The sequence below is a fragment of the Sinohyriopsis cumingii genome, chromosome 4 (assembly GCF_028554795.1).
Source record: "Sinohyriopsis cumingii isolate HCF-2022 chromosome 4, ASM2855479v2, whole genome shotgun sequence".
Taxonomy (NCBI): domain Eukaryota; kingdom Metazoa; phylum Mollusca; class Bivalvia; order Unionida; family Unionidae; genus Sinohyriopsis; species Sinohyriopsis cumingii.
Genome location: NC_142964.1, coordinates 85,226,198 through 85,242,539, shown reverse-complemented (window position 1 = coordinate 85,242,539; position 16,342 = coordinate 85,226,198). Strand labels below are relative to the sequence as shown.

General features: G+C 34.8%; 1 protein-coding gene across 3 annotated transcripts in view; it reads left to right on the top strand.

Annotated features, from left to right (window-relative positions):
* LOC149801584 (myelin expression factor 2-like) overlaps positions 1 to 16,342 on the top strand; it is a 45,083-nt gene that overhangs the window by 14,404 nt on the left and 14,337 nt on the right. For 2 of the 3 annotated variants that reach the window (XR_016420686.1, XR_016420685.1), the window contains exons 9-12: positions 4,031 to 4,536; positions 5,529 to 5,580; positions 6,061 to 6,159; positions 8,325 to 8,392. Coding sequence is in view for 1 of the 3 variants with exons in the window: in XM_089955819.1 (XP_089811945.1) it covers positions 4,031 to 4,536; positions 5,529 to 5,580; positions 6,061 to 6,159; positions 8,325 to 8,386 (719 nt within the window). In the remaining 2 variants the exon portion in view is untranslated. Of the gene's footprint in view, positions 1 to 4,030; positions 4,537 to 5,528; positions 5,581 to 6,060; positions 6,160 to 8,324; positions 9,073 to 16,342 lie in introns of those variants that run through there. The other variant, XM_089955819.1, reaches the window with a different exon arrangement.

Here is a 16,342-nt window from a genome sequence, read left to right as displayed (position 1 = left end):
GCATTTTTATTGTGAGAAAGAAAAGAAATGCTATGAAATTCATTACCTATGTGATCTCCATCACACATTGTGCATTTTCTGTCTTTGTACATTTTCCCCAATATCATATATATATATATATATATATATATATATATATATATAGTCTGACCCTGCTATAACACCACATTATAGGCTGAACTGTGTTATAAGCAACCAGGTCAGTTAGAAAATTATGCATGTACCCAAAAAAAAATTGCTTATCAGGAAAAAAACAATCCAAATTGCGACATTGGCAAAGACCTACGCAATCCCATAATAAACCTGTTATGCGTTATTTTTAGTACTTTTAAGAAGAAGAAAAATACTTTTTCATGTACGAGAAAAATACATACAAAATTTCAGGAGCCATGCCACGATCCTCTTGTATTATTCATACATAGCTGCCAACCCTCACGAATTTGGTGTGAATTTCACGACTTTTTTAGCGATTCACGGATTCACGCCGTAAACCAAAAATTCACGAATTTTCCAATCCTCAATTATTTTAAATCTTTAATAAAATAACTGATTTCCCGTTAGGCGCTAGTTGTGATATTCGCAGTTGCCGAAACGATCCGGTACTGCTGGTCATGATATTAGTAGATCTACAGCCGATTAGTACAGTTGGCCCGGTAGCAAGCATTTTAGCCTCTTTTAATCTATATGTATAAGAGTAGTTTTACAAATGCTTTTGAGAGAAACTGTGGCTTCACCGGAAATTTGCTCCGTGCATGCGTCAAAACACTGATTTGAGTTACCGTTCAGCCTCGCATGTAAAATTTTGAAAATGTCTTCACCACCAAGGAAAAAGAAATGTATTACTCAAAAAGTGAAGTTTAATTTGGAATATATCAAAATTTTACCGTGCATTCTGCCATTAAACATTGATATTCATTCATGCTTTTTGCGCTCAGTGTGTCATCGCAGAGACGATGTGAGGAAGAATGTCGTTTCCAAAAAAACACGTAGAAGTTGGGAAAATTAAGAATTCGCAGATTTTATCTCTGGAATATTTTAAACCATTTGCGGAAGACCTGCAGGCTACCAACGCTGAAGCATTATTTGTGAGTTTTCTTGTCGAACGCAATCTACCTTTATCAGCTGGAGACCATGCTAAACATTTGTTCTGACAAATGTTCCCGGACATGAAAATTGCTTTTTTTCCTGTGGAAGAACCAAAAATGCTGCAGTTTCTGTGCATTACTCACAGCAACAGTGAGTAAGAGTATTTTCTTTAGTGAGGAAAAATAAGACAGATTTCAGGGCGTCCTTAGCTGCAGAAAATTTGTCAGCAATTTTAGTCCCCAACATCAACCTGCAGGCAATAAGTCGGAACTGTTTAGAAAACAAATTTACGATCAAGCAGTTGAGGAAGTTCAAGTCTGCCACAGTATAATGTCTTGATAAATAAATATTTCTGCATATGTGTAGTGTTTTATATTTATTTTGTGAACTTGATATAGTGTAGTATTGATGGTCGGAGTGGTCAGAGTGGATGAAGTTATTGTCATGGTATTTTTCACGAATTCATGTCCAAATTCACGACTTTTTATCCCTATTTTCACTAATTGTGAGCCTGGAAGGTTGGCAGCTATGTTCATATGCAATCTCTTCCCCAAAATGATAAAAAAGTTTTTACTGGTTTTTTTTCGTACTTTTAAGAAAGAATTTTTTGTGTACAAGAAATATACATGTATCTGAAATTTTGGTAGCCACACCACGACCGCGTTATATCCGAATTCGTGTTATTACTGAGTGCGCTGTAGCAGGGTCACACTATATATATATATAATGTTTAATTAATAATTGTGCCTCAGTAATTTATTATTTTACCGTCTTGTTTATGTGGATTAAAGATTACTTGCCATGGCATGCTTTTAAGGGATTCAAAATTTGGCAGCAGTTTCACCTGGTTATGTTGTCGATTTTTTTTACACCCCCAACATAATCGAGATAACTTGGGTTGACTGTATATGAAAATTAGATTTAGCACTTCAGATTAAGTGAAACTGCTGCCAAATTTAACTGACCAAAATTGTGCATGAAAATCTGTCACTTTTGTTGATTATCAGAGGTTACTTTACAATGGTATGCCCATTTTTACCGATAAAATTTGCCTCTGTACTGGAAAAAGATGAGGCTGTTAGCATTCATATACCTACAGGCTATAGAATGTGTTCAAAGTCTTTAAAGTTAACTGTGTCAACATCAAATTCTGTAAGAAGCCGACATACTCAATTCATACAGTTGTAGTCCCATGAATTGCATCAGTGACCATCGGCAACAACACAAGAGTTGGCCTTTCACTTGGATGGATTGCAAGGCTTTGATATTGGATTCAAGATAAAAACAATACAAATAATGAAAACCTTTCTATTTCATAGACATTAATCCAGGCAGTCACTGTTTGCTATGTTCCATGGGTGTTGAAGAATCTGTAATCATTGAACAGCAATTAACATTTTCATTTTTTTAAAATAATGGGTGCTATGGATTTTGTAAATACTGTTTGTGGTTTTATTTACCCTTATTTAAAACAAATTAATGACCACGTGTTTGTTTTTATCCAGCAGCTAGATTTGGAATTTGGCCGGTTTTTATTTATAGATGATTGTAAGTCACATGATCTAACCATGCAGACTGTTGAAGGCTTACACTTTTGCCAAGCTTGGAAATACTTATTAATTACCGATTAACTTTATTAAAACAACCAAAGTTGGTAATTGTGTCTGAATTAAGTTGGTGACTGAGTGTGACCATATTGGAATCGGATTATACTATAGTTTGTTCCACAAAGCATGGCAAATTTTATCCTATCTAATTGCATCATTAAATGTAGCTGAAAGTAACTAATTCATTTTATATATATTGTAAAATGAATTAGGTATTTTTAGCTACATTTATTGATGTTGACCTGATAAGTAACAGAGTTCCATATAATACAATATTTGTGATGCTTTCCATTATGAACGCAGCTCATGTAAAAGTCAGAAACACATTCAGTTTCTTTACTATGCAGTATTGTTTACAACATAATTTTCTCCATTCTGTGCAAGTCATAAACCATGTATTGACGAGATTGGTTGAGTAGCATTTGTACCGGTAAAATTTGGTCTTGTATCGACTTTTTCCATCCTTGTCAGTGTAGTGGGAAAACCAATCATTTGTTGTAAAATTTCTTGGAGATGGACGTTGAAAGTTGCATTTCGTCAGATTAAGCGGGTAGACATATCACTTCAGACCAAAACCTATGCCCGACATGACATGGTTATGGACTTAACAGGGGTCGAGATAAGCAGGGAAAAATTGACATAACAAAGGAGGATTTTTTTTTCGGGACTGGATGAAAACGCTCTTCATACACAGGTTCTTCAGATAGTCAAGGTCGAGATAAGTGGATTTGATTGTACTAGTCATATAGGATTTTTTATTTTCAAAAATACTAATATTTGAATACTGTTTTTTTTCCTTGTATCTCTCTCCTTTATACTTTCCAAATTTGTCTGTCATTGTATCGCAACATCAATTCGTGAGTGGAAGTTAACAACTATCGGACACCATATACATATAAAGTGGATTGGAACAATATTCAATGCTTTTATGCTCCCCTTTTTAAGGTTTATAATAAAACACACATGTTAAAGCTAATATTCGGTTAGCAGGTAACATTCATGAAGTTGATTTATCAATTATTGTTCTTGATCACTGGGAGTGTTGCATTGAGAAAGGGGAGGGGCTTCACATGTGGTCAATTTTTGGTTGGCTCATTACATTTGTAGTTTGGGACAACAATCAAATCTGTGAAAATTGGTACCCCACAAAAATTTTTCACACTAGTATTCTCCTTGGTAATTGTTTTCTAGTGTTTGGATGAAACTCTCGGGTTTAACTCGTTTGATATATGCAGCTGAAGTAGCCTGGCTATTATGCCCTCCATTTTTTTTTTTTTAATTTGCTCCTTAATATTTTATATCCATTTATTTTTTATGTAACTTATTTTTATTTTCAGGTATGGGAGGAGGCAGCAGTGGAATGGGCATGGGAATGGGGTTAGGATCCATGGATTCAGCTGGAATGGGAAGTGGCATGGGTAGTACTATGGGATCAGGAATGTCTGGAATGGGAACAGGAATGGGAATGGGTGGTATGAGTGGGATGTCAGGTATGGGAACTGGCATGAAACAAGGGACCATGGGAATGGGGATGGGATCTGGACTTGGGGCTAGTTTGAGTTCAGGAATGGGAATGAATGACAGCTTTGCCACTGGAATGGGTGGCAGCAGTTCGTATGGAACCAGTTCTGGAATGGGAGACTATGGTGGGCTTGGCTCTGGCATGGGAAGTGGCAGCTTCTCCTCGAGCATGATGGATTCATTTGGCAGCCGCATGACCTCAAGCGGGTCAGGATATGGAATGTCCAGCCTTGACCGTATGCGTGATCGGGATAGGGACAGAGACAGGGACAGGGGTCGAACAGGGACCAGACCAGACAACTGCACAATCAGTGTTAAAAATGTAAGAGTTTCTTCCCTAAAAAAAACTATGACCAAATGCATTTCAAATCCTTTTCTGCGACATACATACTATGGTCTCTTTTCCTTTCATTACACTTTCATTGCTGAATTGTACAAATGTACAATCATGTAGATGAATAGATTTGACAATATATTGGCTACTTTCAAGTGTTCACCTCTTTGTTGAAGTCACATCTGAAGTTTGTTAATAATGACATCTGCCTCCTGATTGTTTAATGTACCTGCATTAGACTCATAATTGTGGCTTTTAATTTCCTATTTGTAATTGTTGTACATCTTGCTTACAACATTTACAAATGCTATTCTTTTATCTGCAAATTAAAGGTTTTTATCAAAACCTTAGAGATACAATTCAAGAGAAAAAAATAAAGGTTATTCTGGCTTGCAATGTTTTTTTTGTAAGGGAGGGTGCTGCTGTTTAAATTTTGACAATATCTTTGTTTTTGAGACTTCTCAGTGCATAATGCACCAGAGAGACAGTGGGTCGGAACACCAAAAAATAACATCAGTCCTTTTTGGATGATATATGGTATGGCTTGGAATTTTTAAATGTTCAGATCTTTTTGTTTGTTAAGCAGCCTTGGCAGAAGTTCAGAATTGCAATCACTTTGGTATCCATGTGTGTATCTATCTGTACATCCATACTGCCATCAGTATGTTTAGACATTAATGTTTCAAGTTGTTGTTTTTACTTCATTAATGTGATTAGTTTCAGTTAAGCAATGCTTGTATGTTTATACGTCAAGATGTACAGAACACCCAGTCTACCAAGAGCTCATTGCAAGCCTAGTGTTGCTTTGTATATCTATAAAATTGCACCTTGTAAAGATTTATGTGGTGGTTGTTTTCATTCTTTAATGTAGCATTCTTTTTCCATAAAATCATTTCTTCTTGTTTCCATAAAATCATTTCTTGTTGTTTATCATGATTGTGTTGTTTTTTTACTGAAGACTTTTAAATGTTATTTTTCAGCTTCCTTACTCCTATGGTTGGCAGACTTTAAAGGAAAAATTCAGAGAAGTTGGTGAGTTTTCTAATTTTGTATACAGATCCCACTCAGACCAGTAATGGCCATTACAGATATGGATTAAATGACGTCATAGTGCCTATCTTGTCTGTTTTGTTCTGTGCCCTGGGATGGGGGTGGGGGCTGTGTTATGAGATAAGACAGTTCAGAGCTTTTGCTATGGGTTGACATTTGTCGTTGCTACAGGTATAGACTTCTGTGAATAATGTACCTTGATCCCAAATTTGATTCCTTTAATATTTCAAGTTGTAGCTATAATTGGATATATTTTTTTTATTTCCTGGACTTTTGCAAAATTTAACAACCAGCAGCTAATGCATTATTGTACAGTTCTATAATATCCCTTCTAAAAGATTTTTCACTTTGTATAGAAGGTCAAAGCAAATTTTTGAAACTGAATATTTACATCAAAACCTAATAAATAAAATTGCATGCAATTTGTCCTCAACAATGATCAACAAGAAATTCTTTTCCCAGGTGATGTGAAGTTTGCTGAGATCAAAATGGAAGGTGGTAAATCTTCTGGATGGGGTCTGGTGAGATTTGGAAACTCTGACGATGCACAAAGAGCAGTTGGTGAGTAGGAATAGTCTGTATACTTGGATTAGCATACCTCTAAAAAATTCACACTATTAAGTCTAATGCTTGCCAGTATATGAATTATATTTCTTGGGTATTTTAAGATGGTAAACAAAGGAATGAAAGGTTTTTATATAATACATTGTATTAATTTGTGACTTAAAAAAAAAATACACTAAGACTAGCACAAGATCGCATTTGTCCATTGTAGAGCTGCTCGTACTTTCCTAGTTGTCTATTTATGGCAGCTGTATATGACATGTTTCCAAGAAAATGTGCAGGTTTCTTCAGTTTGAAACCTCATCTCAGATTTGTTATATTAATGCAGAAAATTTGATGGTGGTCTATTTATTAATTTTAAGAAAATGGTGCCAGATATTAAGAGAAAAGGGCTTTATGAATGTGACTTGTGGATGTTTTATGACAGAGATTTTTTTAGAAGAGGGATCTTTTCCAACCATAAAACATGTCAAATCAAGAAAAGGACAAAATGTAATGTACATTTTTAATAGTTTTTTGTAATTAGGCAAGTAATATATAGATCACAATTTTCATGATCATATTATACTTGTTTGACACCACTTGGATTACACTGTTACCTTTCTAGGGGTTGGTTCAAGTGTATTTGAGGCTATACCTCTTACTGGTGTAGCTTATTCAGGTTGTCACAAAGCAATAGAAAGTAAGTTAACCAGTGTACCCTGTTGCCATGATAATGAAACTGCCCATTGTACAAACTGTAAGTATATTTTTCTTTCGAGAAATTGGGATTTCATTGGTATTAGTTGCTATCTTACTACTGTTTTTTGCATTTTGGCTTTTTGAAACATTGGACTGAATGAATGCATTTATAAATCGCTTACTGGCAGAAAAGTAAGAAATACTAACTGCAGCAAGATAAGAGTTGGTACCCAGTCACTGAGTAGTTTTGTTCTTAAAGTTGTTGCTCCTAGTGTGTTCTCAGAAGGAAACTGCACACTTCCCTTCTGATGATCAGGGGACAACACAGTTCACCTAGATGGAAAACAGGATGGCAACAGTAGATGCTTTTGTCTAATTATAAACATACTTACTTGAACATATGACTGAAAGCACCATAATTAAAGGGCGCTGAATGTGCTCTGATTCAATCCTACAATCTGCCAATCACAAGTAGCTGTTCCAGTCAATAGGTCATACCATGTAACTTGCATTAAATTTGAAAGAACTTTTTGAAGTGAAGGATAGTTAGACAAGTGAATGTGGACATCTTGTTTTAGGGTGAGAAGACATTTTGACATGTGGTTTTGATCAGAAGAGTTATGTTGTCTAGTTGGTTCTTAATGAAAATAATTACTGCTTAATATGGCCATCATGGTGGTTACCTTGAAAATGTTATCTGTTCTTCCAACAAATGGATGGCTATATCAGCATGGTTTTTGTTACCATTATACTACTTGTGATACAAAGTTGGTACTAAATAATAATGGTACCAGTCATACATCCAGTATGGCATCCATGATAACTGTCTTACCAATAGTGTTGTTGTTACTCCCCCTGAATGGATGATCTTAATTACATTGGGTTTTCACCAGAAGATTTGTTTAATGTCTGCTTTGTCCTCGATGAAAGTGATACCAAGCTGACGTCCAATATGTCCACCACTGCAGCTAATTCAGCAATGTCTTTACTGCCGAAGAATATCGGTGAAAGTTTTGTGCAACAGCATGAATTTCTTTGAGAGAAATTTGCTAGGAATATTTTAGACAAATTCAATACAATGAATAAAAAGGGTGATGAAATGGACTTAAAGAATTCATATAAATTTATTGTGGCCAGTAGGGCGTCCAATCAAGGGGCACTTTGTCACATTAGATTGGGGAAAACAAGACAATAAGCATATCTTCAAAATTGTTCACTAAAGAATGCTTTCCTGATTCAGATATTTCATGGTTGGCATCAGTTTATAATGAAATCCCAGAGCTGCTATTTTTCTTGTTAAACATACTATACATTTAGAACACAAATAGTTGTTAGAATATTTCATGAAAGTTGTTACATTGAGTTGCTGAGTGCATTGATTAAAGTGATCAATCTCCATTTTTCAACCCAATTACTATTTAACTGATGACATCTGTATTTGTTATATTTTCTTAAATTTATTTTGTTTGTTCTCTTTGCAGAGCTCATGAATAGAGCCAAATTTGATGGCCGTGAAGTGGATGTTCGAATCTACCGTGGCTGAGAAATGGTATTTGTCCCTCACATCAGCCATAACCAGTTTTTTTAAAATTTCATTTTATACGTCATTCTAATGGATTTATGGATCTATTACTTGGAGGCATAGACCAACCAGCTTTTATTTCATTGTGTCATTCTTGTGGATAGACAGTTTGGAGGCAGCCAGTTCTTGTTTTTTAGCAGTGTATGTACATTGTGTTGCAGGCACGTTTTATGTAAAATGTGTGGCAGTTACTTTGAAGTTTTGTTTTGAACTAGAGGAGAAGATCGAAAGTTGAAATGTGCATATTGCAATTTAAAAATTGGGAATCCCAGCAGGTTTTTTTTACTTTCTTTGCAAGATTTTACAATGTAAAGAGACTTTAAATGGATGAATTTCACTTGCATCTAATACTTTGGTCAGGTATTGTATATTTATAAGGTGGTCTCAAACCAAGCTGCAGACTTTATCTTGTATGAAGGGTGTTAGAACAGCATGACCCATTTTATGGCTTGCATCTTGTGATCTTATTGGTAGATGCATACCCATGAGGATGTTTTTATCAAAAATTTAATTTTGATTGGGACTTATGAAAGCTTCATGATATTCCTGATAGCTGATGTCCTGTATTACGTGTATGTGCTCTGCAACATGGATAATGTATCGATTTAATTCTGATATTTTTAGTGTAATAAAATATGGAAAGGTAACCCGGAGTTTGAGTTTACTTTCAGGTTGCGAATGGCTTTGGCAACATGGTAAGAAAGGAGATTTATATTTATGTATTTTGAACCTGAAAATTCTTTTTAAGATAATATGTTGACGATTTCATAAACTGGTGTTCAGAGTTGTCTGAGAATCCAGTTTTGGTCATGAAAATGCACCATGGGTTTTCTTTCTTCCCATTTATCATTTTGCTGGAATACAATCTTTGTCAGACAGGCATGAGGCTTTTGGGAAATTTCTTTTCTACTTTGTCCTGAGCAATGCTTTTATATTTGACTTTACATTACTAATTGTATGAAGATCTCTGGATTATTGTGCACGTCATTTTGAGGAATGTCACAAATAGATTCAGAATACAGGCCACATGTTCCATGGTTTTGTGAAGAACTTATATTTGAAAACCTTTTGGAAGGGACAGCAGACAGTAGGGCAGTTTAATGGAAGGTAGAGAAAGTTTTCAGGAGATTGATCACAGAGCCAGTACTTTTGCATGCAAGACTTTTTAAAGAAAATGTATTTGTCGAATACAAAAAATTAATTTGAAAAATATCAAATCAAATCATTATCTGTTCATTACTCAAATCATTAATCTTTAATATTGTGTTGTGCAACATAGTTGAATGTGTTTCACTCCTGGGGTCAGTTACTTGTAATAAATAAAATATGTAATAAATGAAATTAGCTTTGAAAATTGTTATATCAGTTACATTTATTTGCTTCTGTGCAGTATAGTTGCTTAAATTTTATTACCCTTTAGAATGCAAAAAATTAGATATTTGATTACCTTCAGTTATATTGTCTTTGTAAAGTTATACATTATTTCTGTGCATTTTCAAGACTGATAAAATAATACCTACAATACATGTCCACAGCTGAAAGTATTTCCTGTTAGGAAGAAGAACAGCCAGATATTCCCATTTAAAATTCTTTTCAATGCAATGCCAATTGAAGTACCAGATGATGCTTGTTACTTTCTGCCATTCTTGGGGTTTTGTTGATCACGTGAGACACAACAGCGAAGAGAAATCGGATTAACAGTTGTAGGGTGCATCCTTTTTGAGAAAACTTGTTTGAAAGACCTTTATTCTGTAACATTTTTGCACCTTTCTTTTAAGATTTAAATTAGATTTTAATCATTCATAATCTAATTTGTTCTCTTTAAAGCTTGCTAGTTGAGTGGTCAATTATTATAAAAAGACATAGGGTTTCTGTTTTTGTGGTAGTAGCCTGTGACCTTTTGTCTTTTGTTTTATTTCAACGCATTAGTCAACTGACTGCATTGTTCATAATTAATGCAGTAGACTGTATCAGCTTTTGGGTTCGGAGAATTCAGATGTTGGAATATTCCAGGCTACTAAAATACTGAAAGAATATAATTAAAAGTGAATAACTGGGTAATCTTTGTTCAGGTTGTTACTAAAGACTCTTTAGATCCTTCTTTCATCGATGGTTCCCCTTAAGTATAAATATATTGACTGAACTTCTCTATTATGAGCATGTACAAAGTCATTTAAAGTCTAGAATATATGCTAGAATAAAATGAGGGAAATTAAGCCAATAGTAAAATTGTAGTTGTAAAAAAAACTTTCATAAATTTTTAATGTCTGGAGATTTAGTTACATACCAACTTTTAGGATCGTGCATGGAGATGTGCAAACTGTTTAATAATCACCTGTATTATCTGTCCTTCGTGAAGAGTCCGTCCATTCACATTTTTACCACTCACATTCTGCAACTCTTCACATATTTGGATGATATTTTAGGTAGGTGGATTACGTATGATGAGTGGATATGCCTTTTAAAGGTTTCATCTTTTAGGGTCCAGTTGTGATGGAGTTTTTTTTGCCATTGTTCAGTCAGTGTTATATCTTCTCCACAGCAGATCTTTGTAACTTGCATTGATTGGGAACCATTCAACTTATTCTGATGTTTGGAATAAGCATTGTCTTGGAGACGTAGATGTGCCTTTTATGGGCAACAGTATGGTTAAGGTTGTGATAAATAACTTGACATCTTCACGTGGGATTTTGCCCTTGTAACTGACACAACTGAAGAGCTAGTCTATGAATTCTGATGCAGTTAAGTGTGAATATTGTCTCCTGTTGGTATGTTTACCTTTTATAGGTTTGTCTTATTGTGCTATTTGGATTGATTTATGGTCCGTGAGAATCAACTCCACATCTTCACATGGGATATCGCTTGTAATCGGCACAATAAAAAATCAACATTATTATGCAATGCGATTATGAATGTTGTCTCTTGGACTTAGATGTACCATAAGGCAGTTTTGTTGTGATACCTGTTTGTTCAGTATATCATTTCTGCATGATGGCACAAGTTTTCCATAAATCAACAGTTGAAAAACTGGGGGTGGGGGGGGTGACTTAAAGGAAGAAACCCTTGATTTCTGGGTCAAAGGTCAGGGTCACTGAAGTTTAACTTTCACACAATTTAAACTCTGCATCACAGACCCAGATCAAATGTAAACTGCTTGCACTTGGACTAAGGAAATAGCCTATTGATTTTGGTGTCAAAGATCAAGGCCACTAACCTAAAGAAGAAAAATGTCTGCACAGTAACATGAATTCTACATCACAGACCTGGATAAAACTTGTACCTGTCAACCTTCCAGATAATGTTGTTTTTTTTTTTATACTCTAGGCATCTTTTATGGTCTCCAAGGTGTGAGCAAGGCCAATTAATGATATTTTACAGTCAAGAAAATCTTGTATATGCCTGTAGAAAAATGACTGTTTTTCTTGGAAGCATTTAATACACATCCAAGCCATAAATGGATGGTAGACTATCATCGCCATTTGCACACACGTGCAAACTTGCAAACTTGCATGAACATGACACGCACATTAAATAAAGTTCTTACTCTTTCTAATCCATTGGAGACTGGATGGTACTGTTGTTCAGACTAGTGAAGATTATGGTGAAATTTTCTCTGCATTGCAGTTCACAAAGTCACTTATTCTTCCAATGATGAAATCTGAAATTAGTTTTGCAAGGCTTTGCAGATAGCTCATCCTTTCCTAAACCACATCTTTGGACATTTTGCCTTGAAAATGAATCGCTTCCACACTTCTCCCACCATTCCAAATACTGAAATGGTCACATATCGCATTTTATATCACAGACTAGCCAGTAATTTTAGTTAAGATCATTAAAACATTATCATTCAAGGCAACAAAATGAAAATTCATGTTTCTTCAACAAATCTTGTTATTTTTCTAACTTCAAATCAATTTGGTTGTTAAACTGTTTTTTATCATACAAATCAATGTGCTCTGCGACAGAGATACTCTAAATACAAAATGCCGATGTCTGACAAGTAGTCTGAAATGGGGATGGTGTATCTCTGAATGCCTTTGAAGTTTTAATAATCTCTGACAGAGCAACAAGCATAAAGGTATGTTAATGACAGCTGTTCAGTTTCAACAGGCAACATATTGTCGTTTTATCATTGTTAGATAAGGTCTTTCCTTAATTTTTAGGTCTAAAAATTTGTTGGAAACTGTTTATATCACTGTCAGGTTTTGGAAGTCACAAATCATGTTTATCTTGTGACACTGGCAACTGCAAACATTGTAGATGACTTAAGGTCACTTAAAAAATATATATTGACCTTGTACCTTTACCAAAGTTTGTTGATTTGCACACTAGGTATGAAAGAAGTCTTGATTTTAGGGTCAAATGCTTGAGAGATAAAGTTCATTTACTGGAAGATGGGAAATATTTACTTAACAAGTTTGCTTTTAGACTTCTTACCTTGACAAGACATTTATGGAGGGATTGCATTTGAGGTATGGAAGAGTACCGTTGATTACAGTTTAAAAGATTAACAGGCAAGGTCATTGTGGCACAAATAAAAATAAGTTGTTCAGTTATGACCTTTGAGAATGAACTTGCATGGGATGTTACTTTCAACTGACTAAGCTCTATAGTCCTGTTCCACTTGTGATACGGTTTGGTTTCAACATTGTGGCTTGGACCTCGCTAAGTTTTTATGGGTTTTGTGTGGCCTTCACATCTTCACATGGGATGCTGCATGTGGGCATCATAGTTCCAGAACCATAGAATTGTGCATGTGCCTTTTAATGACTTTGCATCATCTGCTGCACTTTTGGACAGAGTTCTGTTGAATATATTTTTGTCTTCACATGGAATGATGCTTGTAATAAACATAGCCGAAGAATCATTCAGCATAGTATGATCGAATTTAGTGCATACATTCCCAGATAGTGTACATTTTATGGGTTTTGTCTTTCTCTTTGACATTTGGAACCAAGGTGGCTCTTATCAGACAGCTTCAGTTTTACATAGGATGTTGCTTGTAATCAGTGTAGTTCAAGAACCATTCAGTAAATTCTGATGCAGTTTGATGTTTCATAAGCCTTTTTTCTTGTCTATTTGTTTTGGACAGAATTGTGGCCCTTGTTCAGCTTTGTGTCTGTCTTTTTGTTGGATGTTGCTTGAATTGTTGGAGTTGTATTTTGATGCAGTTGACTTCTCATCTTATACTCAACATACTAGAATCATCATTAGGAGGGTTTATTGGACTTGAATGCCTAGCTTCTCCTTACTTTTCCCAACACGGGTTTTTTTATTAAGGCAATATGGCACTAATTGTATTGAGTGCGGTCTTCAGTGATGCTCCTGTTGTTAATGGTTCTAGTTTTACATGACTGTTTTTGTGTTCTGAGATAACTTTCTGCATAGATTTTATGAGAAAGTCTTTGAGGATAAACAATATTTTAAAAAATACAGGTGATTTGAGCAAACTTTTGTTGAAGATGTATGTTTTTCTTCTCAGTATGACTAAAAGTATGTTTTTTAATGGAATCATTAGGAGAAACTTAACACAATGCAGAAAGGATACTTCTGATACACTGTTTCCAATAGTTAGGTATATGGTGGCCATATTAAACTTGCCTTGAGATATTGTCATTTTCTTGCCTGCTTTTACTTTACGGTTTCTTTTCACTACAAACAAGACATGTTTCTGTTGTGTCACATGGTTTTTGAACTATACAGTAGTGAATTCTCTAAATTTAGAATTGGTAATAGGCTTTAATGTATTTGTTATGTGGGAGAGAGTTTACAATAATAAAGAAAAGGAGTACAGTAATACCTCGTGCATTCGCGTTTCTGGATTCACGGAGTCGCGAAATTTTCATTGGTACCCTCTACGTACATGTTTTCTTTATTTTATTGAATTGTACCTTCGTTATATGACTTCTGTGACATATGAAGTTTACCTAGTTTACCTTCCTGACAATGACAAAGAAAACGTCAGTCATTAAGTTTACAGTCCCATTCGTTACTTGGTTTTACCTTACTGTGAGTGCAAAAGAAAACGGCAGCCAATGAATTAGTATAGGGGTAATATTAGTATACATGTACCATACTGTAAATGTGCTAGTGTGCCAAATACCCATTAGGCGATACTGTACTCTATTTTTACGTCAACCATTTATTTCTCTTTTTAAGGGTAATGTATTAAGCTAACTTTTAAATGAAATTAAAGTGCTTTGGGAGCATGATTTGGGTCATATTTAGGGTTTAAACCCTAGAAATAAGCATTTATTAGCATTTTTAATGACTCGTACCAAACATTCATGATTCCTCCTGATCCGCAACTGGTTCTGGAACCTAACCTCGCGAATGTTCGAGGTATTACTGTATATGGAATTTTCCAATCAACTGAATAGTTATGTCACAAGAAATCATGCTTCAGTTTATGAAAAGGGAATTGTTTATAAAGTTCTGCATTTAACTTGAATGTAGTGAGCAGTGGTGACATGAAATATTACTTCCAACTGGATTCCTTTTAAAAAGATTAGTGATCTGAAAGTGATGATCAAGTGTAAAGTTTTGAGAAATGAATGGGGGTTTTGTTTGTTACCATAAATAAATTTCTTGCTCTTGTTTATTGATTTACCATGAAGTTTTGTGAATGAAATGATTTGGGCAAACATCAGTGATTAGACATAGCTAACATACTTTATGGAGTTGTCATCTCATTGGTTCACTCTTAAATAACTATTTCAGATAAACTGTTACACAAACTTTTTTCCCTTCTGTCCGTAGGCTTATGTTTTTTATATTCTGAAAAATATGACAATTGCCAGTTTGTTTTTGAAAATCCAGTCACTTTGTGATTTAAAGATTTATAAATTAGTCGTTATATTATATACTTGAATTGCAACATGTTACTGCATTTTTGGGTTTGATTCATGCAGCATTGTAAGGTGATGGAAATAAGGTTCCAGATTTGCACCAGCCTCTGAATGAAGAAAAGGCAATTTGTGAAGGAGTTCTACAGCTATGGGCTTTGGTGTAGTATATTTTAAAATATGCAAATAATGCATTTCTATATTTTAAATTGTATGCTGCCATTTTTTTTATGTCATTGTGTTCTGCCCCATAACATTACATGGTGAAGAGGCATTCATCAAATATCAGAAAGGTGATCTCTTTTAAATGCAGTGTCTGAGTTCAGGCTGCTGTTATTTTTTCCTTTTGTATTCGAGTTCATCAGTATGCTGTCAGTGGCCAGTGATCTTGTGTATTCCTGTACTGTTTTGTGTGAATTTTATGACATGTTCATTGATGTGCATCCATTGAAAATGGACTTGGATTGTTAGTAGGGATTTTTAGTCATTAGTCCAATAAATTGCCCTCCAAACCTGTATTGGTATTGTTGAGTGATTTAATGTCTGATCTTACCTATTTATTAAACAATGCAATTTACTGCAGACAGATTTGACTGCAACACACAAGTGTACATATTGATCATTTTTAGATGCTGGTATTTCTCAGGGCTCTTCAGATGTGGTTGGTTCAAGGGACATTTTGGCAGCATTCAAATTTTGACAACTTGTAAACACACATGGAATAACACAACCTTCCCTTCTGTTACCATTTTAAATTAATGGGCTTCAGTGGCTAATCCATCAATATCGAAACCAATCAGATGCAGCTTCATTTAAAATGGTTTAGTCATGTGACTGGATCATCTGGTTTTGTCATATAAATATCTCGTATCACTATTATCATGGTTCAGCAATGCACAAGATTACAAACTGGACAGATTAATTAATTAGCAGCCTTCTGAACAGTAATTCTTAGTTTCCAGTTCATAAATATTTTTTATCTGGCATGTTGCACTGATATAGTAACATGATAAATCCACATACTCTATAGTCACATGACCAAAGTAACCATGTTGAATGATTGGTTCCTCAA